Source organism: Gavialis gangeticus, unplaced genomic scaffold, assembly GCF_001723915.1.
Source record: "Gavialis gangeticus isolate Ggan-Ray unplaced genomic scaffold, GavGan_comp1, whole genome shotgun sequence".
NCBI classification, from domain to species: Eukaryota; Metazoa; Chordata; order Crocodylia; family Gavialidae; genus Gavialis; species Gavialis gangeticus.
In genome coordinates this window covers 117,768,071-117,774,241 of record NW_017729031.1, presented here as the reverse complement: position 1 = coordinate 117,774,241, position 6,171 = coordinate 117,768,071, and the positions used below count along the sequence as shown (strand labels likewise).

Below are 6,171 nucleotides of genomic sequence, written 5' to 3'. Positions count from 1 at the left end.
CATTTGTTACATTAAATGCACTTCAGCAACAACAACCAAAAAAATCATACTAATCATAAACCACAAGACAATCACAGCCCTCACGAGGTCCCTCGGCTAGTTACAAGGTGAGGATGGAGCGGGGGAGTCCTGGCGGGGTCCATGTGTGAGCAGGGCTGGGGCGAGACACGGGGACCGACTCGCTTCTCCCGGAGCAAACGAAGACATTCAAGTAGGAACTTCTCGGAAGAGAAGGGAAAGTCTCCAGACCCCGGGCTGGGCACTGTTATCTCTGCAGCCATCTCCTTCTCGAGGAAAAGTCCTTGCACAATAAATTATAAATACGCTAACACTAAAAACACAGCCTTTACCTTCTGGGATAGCTTCTCTAAGGTAGTTTATTGTGTGAAACTAGGAAAAAATGCGATTTTTCTCGCCTCTAGGAGTTAGGGATGCTTGATAGGGAGGGACTTTTTTTTCCTTTTTTTTTTCTTTTTTCCTTTTTTTTAATTATTTTTTTATTTTGCTAAACAATTTACAGTCTTAATCTGAGAAAGCCCTCTCCCATTCCTCCTCCTCCCACCCCCCACGATCCAGTATAAAACTACCACGTGGGAAGGTTTATTGGGAAAAGATTCTACTCCGGGTTTTTGTACTGGTCAAAGTCACGTATCTGCCACTGCGCGGTTTCAAAAAAAAAAGAAGAAGAAGAAGAAAAGAAAAAAAGAATAATATAAAAAAGGGCGCAGTGGGATATTTCAGTGTCAGGGATCCGAATGCACCGGTGGAAAGTTGGTGAATTGAAAATGATTTGTTGGATGCAATTAAAAGCAGCCTTACGAACGTGTCTGTCTTCCAGTAGTTTAATTAAATCGTCTGGTTTCTTTTGCCACTTCAACTCGTGTGTGTGTGTGTGTGTGTGTGTGTGTGTGTGTGTGTGTGTGTGTGTGTGTGTGTGTGTGAGAGAGAGAGAGAGAGAGAGAGAGAGAGAGAGAGATAGGGGGTGTTGTAGACAGACACCATCACTTCACTGAACATGGTCACAGCAAGGCAGCGTGGTCTGGCCGGGACAGGGGCTGGCTCTGCTTGTGACCAAGTTGTTGTTTTGTCTTCCACTTAGGATAGAGAGGCCAATATGTATTTAAAACCCTGATCGCGACCCAGCAGTAGCCCTGATGGCCACGCAGCCCGATGGCCATACTACACAGGAGGAGACACAAGCAAGAGCACCCCCCCAGCCTGTGTCCCATGTAGCGGAGGGGCTGGGGCAGGGACTAGGGGTCGGAGAGGGGGGATCAAAGGAAGGACTCATGAACATCTCCCATGCAAAGGTGGCAACAACAACAGCAACAAACAAACAAAAAAGCCCACGGTCATTGTTTATTTCTCAGCACTGGGGCAGGATGGCAGCATCAGCTGGGAAAGGGGCCTAGGGAGTGGACCGCGGGGCGGGGAGGGGGCAGAGGGGCTTTGCTGTGGTTCACTCCTTGCCCTGTTCCTTGTTCATCTTCTTCATTTTCATCCTGCGGTTCTGAAACCAGATTTTGACTTGTCTTTCACTCAGGTTGAGGAGTCTGGCCACTTCGTGTCTGCGGTCCCTGGTGAGGTACATATTGAACAAAAACTCCTTCTCTAGTTCCAGCGTCTGGTATTTCGTGTAGGGGCATCGCTTTTTTCTAGAGGAGCGGGCGTGCAGCCAGTTAGCAGCGGGGTTGGCTGAAAGAAAAGCAGCAAGATCAATACTGTGTATCCTGATCGGTTCTCAGAAAGTCCTTAATAAATAATGCCATCAGATATTACGAATATGGATATCTATATATGTGTGTGGCTACGTATATATAGACACACACATATATATATACATAAACACATACACAGCTGAGAGAATAAATGCCCACTAAGTTCTGCGTTTGAAGAAAAGGCCACGTGAAAAGCACGGATGTTTTACGCACCCCGGTATATGTGGAGGCACATGGCCCCGATCCGGCCCACGCGTGAGCACGTGCTGGACTTTCCAACTGCAGGTCTCCCCACGGACTCGAGAGTGGGGAAGTTCAGCACGTGCTCAAGTGTGGCCAGGATCGGGGCCTGCATCTGCATGGCTGTCTATCCTGTGAACCCAACGCCAGACATACAGCACTGGCCAGGACATTTTTTTTTTGTGTGCAGATCTGTCCATCCATTCCTACCGGCATGTATTTCAGGGTACGAATACATACACAGATTACTTCTGAATAAAGCCTTTAATAAATCATGTCTCTCTCTCTTTTTTTTTTTTTTTGGCTAAGTGGCAAGAAATAGTCCTGCTACTATAAGGGCTCAAGGGCTTCTTCCCAGTGATCTGGTCAGTATTATCAAGAGAGACATTTGCATTTGCAGCGGTGTTCTCTAAACTTAAGTAATGCAGTAAACATACCCCCCTCCCTCCCCCGCCCCCATCTTCTGCCCTCAATGGGAAATTGGAACATTCAAAACACTCGTTGGTCTCAACACGGGGGGAAAAAAGGGGAAAGGGGGAAGAAATCTTTAGAAGGAAGATCAGAGCCATTAAATATTAGTCCAATATTCCAGACACTTTGTACTAGCTACACACAGCAGCTAACCAAGTAGACTGGTTAACTCGTCACAAAAAGGTGTGCTGAGGCAGCTTTTGGGGGGTAAAAGCATTGTAGGCATTTCCTTGTTCATGTAAACATTAACTGACCGATCGTTAGGTAACCGAGAAGGGGAGGGGGAAAGAATAACATGAAGCATATTCTGGGCAGACCACATTTTTTCTGTTTTGCTTCCTTTGCTTCTCCTGGAATGATGGCTTAAGCCATAAACCTTTACACCAATTAAATGGAGCATGATAAAAAAATATACCATCAGAATGTTTCCTCTACAGTAAAATGAAATGTATTGAATATTTTAAAAATAATCCGGTTAATCTTCCACTGTAAGTACTGCATCTTACAAATTTGCACGGCTACTTCCTTAATGTAATTGACTTGATCTAATATGCAGAATTAAATATTAAAGAGGAAGAATGCTGTTAATAATTGATACTGTTAATACTGCTACCTTTCTTTTAATGGCAATGGAAGGCTCTTCTTCATAAAAGATCCTTTTTTTGTGATATCTCGGATCGTTAGAAAAACATGACATTTTCTACAGGAAAATAGGTTTATCTATTAAGTGTACACAAACCCCTAAACAGGAAAGCAAATGAGAAAGGATTTTTGGCAGGTCTTACCCTTCAACATCTAGCAAGTAAATTAAAACCTTGAGTTGCCAGCTACCCTGCACAGATTAATTATTGTGAAATACTTTCAAAAATTGAAACAGTCGCTGAAATTGGTGCGAGCGCTCTCTGCAAAACAGCCCCCTCCTGCAGTACTCAGATAGACATTTTTTTGGCTTTCTCTCAACATCAGCCAAAATTGAACTATTATTTAAAACAAAATATGCGTCTTAACCACATACCATAGAAACCACATAGCATCCTCTTAACGTGGATCTCTGCACTTACTTATAACTTCATAACGTTTTCTTGGACAAGATTTTTACATATTTAATTTCAGGGACATTGAGCACACAACCTGGATATTTAATTCTCTCAAATCATTCACCTCAGGGTTGCAGTTTGTTCTGGACCTCTGCCCAGCACAACAAAAAAACTGACTCTCTTTTTTCTATATGTGTGTGTGCACGGTATAGGTTACAGGATAGAAATAATGCCACTTTTGCAAATCGCAAGACGAGAAATAAAGGGCTCCTTTATTTTTAATCGCATGGCTGCAACTGCAAACTCAGTTGCAATTATGAAAAAGAGGGGGGAAATAAAGTGAATTCGGGGGGGGATGATTATCTGTGCATGCATACATAAATATAGATATAAACAATCTGGAGAGCTCTATTCTTGGAGCATGCCAGGAGTTCGGTTTAAAAACTTGTTTATTCAATGCGAAATATTTGCAACGGTGCTGAACCGTGCCTTATTTCATCCTGCTCTGAGACCAGCTCCGCTTTACCTTGCAAGCAACCCACATAAAAACCAGCCTAAGAGAAGCTAAACGAGAATGATTTCCCCCCCGTCTCATGTCCTTGGTTTTGATCTAAAGCTGTATATTTTTTTAATTGCATTTCTCCATTTTCCAGAAAACAGGTCACGAAAGAGGCACATGATTAGTTTTAAGTGTTCGCCAATCTGTTACATTCCAAATAAAGACCTCATTACATTTCTATCTCCCTCGCCCTGGTTTGGGAGCGTGCCTTTGAAATATTCATACCCTTAAACGTTGCATTTCATAAACAAACAGACAAACAAACAAACACAAAGACAGCGTGACAGAGGAAAGCACCGAGCCAGCCCTCAACAATTGTATCTCTCAAGGTAAAGACCAGACAGCATGAAATAGATACAGTTGCTGTTCACTTCCCCATGTGAACTTTTCCCCTCGTTTTCCTCCCTTTTCCAAAAAAACCCCCGTCCCTTTCCCCCTCCCGAATCCCCTTTTCCTCCCAATATTTACCCCTTCTCTCCCCCAACCCCCGCCCCTCGCACAGTTTCAAGTCGAATTTACCCTTTACTAGCAAAGAGATGGGTTTGGTGCTTAAATCAGCTGGAGAGAGGAACATGCATATCGGTAAAGAAAATCAGTTGATAAAGCTTTTTTCCCCCCATCTGTTCCTGGACCACATTTTGCTCAAAGATCTCTAGGCATTGCCACCCGCCTCCCAACCGCCCTCTCCGAAGGCTGGCACCAGTAATCTGAGAGTTTTCTTTCAGACATGATTTTAACTTTACTTTGCATTGTCTCGTTTTATTGCACCTCCTCCGCTTTTATACTGTTTACTTCCTCACTTTTATAACTTACTTTGATCTGGCCTGTCTTTGTCCTCGCTTCCTTCACAAACTTTATTGTCCTCGAAGCTGGGCCTTTGAGTGGAAACGATCCCTTCCCTTCCAGCAGAAGTTTCTAAATTGTACTCCTGTGTTCCCTGTTTATGCACTTCCCCGGGGTGCCCCAGCAGCGGTTCTGCTTTAACTGATCCCTGCCCGGGTATGTTCTCTGCTCTGGGTACTGGATCCAGCCAGCTCCGTAGATACCTGCTATCAGAAGGGACGCTTTGATGTTGAATATATGGATGATAGACCGAAGGAAGGGTACCAGAAGAATGTGGATTCAAAGCAGTCCAAGAGGCGCTGAAAACTGGCGGTTTTGGCTGAAAACTACAAGAGGGGAATTCTAGATGCTCATTATGCCCAGCTTGCCTGGAACTCGTATATTGCCCAGATGAAAATTTAGCTGAAGGCGAATCTTCACTTTCATGACTTATAATAGAGTCGACATAATAATTGCTAAGAGTTCCAGAAATGGACATTCTCAGACATCATACAAAGCACGGTTCAATGAAGGGAAAAAAATATATAGGACAGATCTAGATTTGTACTCAACCCCTTTCTCCAACTTCCTAGCCAACAAAGTACAGTTGGGCTGCTGTGTGGTGAGCTCCTAGCAAAATGATTGGTCAAACTTTTTTCGTGTGCCTGATAAAGCGTCAGTATAGGCGTAAATCAATCGAAGCCAAGGGGGCTGCGCACTGCTGTCATCCGCCCTTGCATTCCATATCAAGGATGGATTGTTTTATGTTTATGCAATGTTGCAGAACGTCAGGAGTTTCGGAAGCCACGAAACACACAGTGTGGGGCTCATATCCCTGCGTAGGTTTGGCTGGGGAGACAGGAGGGGAAAAGAAAATAATAACAACAATAATAATAAAAGAAAGAAAGAAAGAAAGATGCTGATGCACTCTCTTTGGCTTCTCATAACCATCATGTGGGGAGTGCAGAATAACAGCCAGCCTTGCAGGCTGCTCCAGAGGGCTATTGGAATAAGGGGAGAATATGGACAATTTACCCCCCCCCCAAAGGGGTTCATATCAATCGGTGTATTTGATGTATAATCTACGTGCCTATAAAGCTATGTATGCATGCATTTATTTTTTTTTCAAAGACTGGACCTCGCGGGGAGCGGAAGAGGGGTTCGGGGTCCAAATAATGACGCTTTCTGGAAGGGGGGGATTTAATATGGGAAAATATGAAATGGAATATGTCAGGGCTGTGTACGGGACACCAGAACTTTGCCTGGCGGACCCCCCTGCCACCACGAGATCCCCCAGCGTTTGTCTTAAACGTGTGTGTGTGTG

The 6,171-nt window shown here is 44.1% G+C and overlaps 1 protein-coding gene across 2 annotated transcripts in view; it reads right to left on the bottom strand.

Annotated features, from left to right (window-relative positions):
* Positions 1-1,339: 1,339 nt before the first annotated feature.
* HOXB9 (homeobox B9) overlaps positions 1,340-6,171 on the bottom strand; it is a 19,823-nt gene continuing 14,991 nt past the window's right edge. Inside the window, exons 1-2 of one of the 2 annotated variants that reach the window (XM_019523670.1) lie at positions 4,839-5,495; positions 1,340-1,695 (exon numbers count right to left, since the gene is read on the bottom strand). In XM_019523670.1, coding sequence (XP_019379215.1) covers positions 1,460-1,695; positions 4,839-5,346 — 744 coding nt within the window. In that variant the 5' untranslated portion in view covers positions 5,347-5,495 and the 3' untranslated portion in view covers positions 1,340-1,459. Of the gene's footprint in view, positions 1,696-4,838; positions 5,496-6,171 lie in introns of those variants that run through there. The other variant, XM_019523669.1, reaches the window with a different exon arrangement.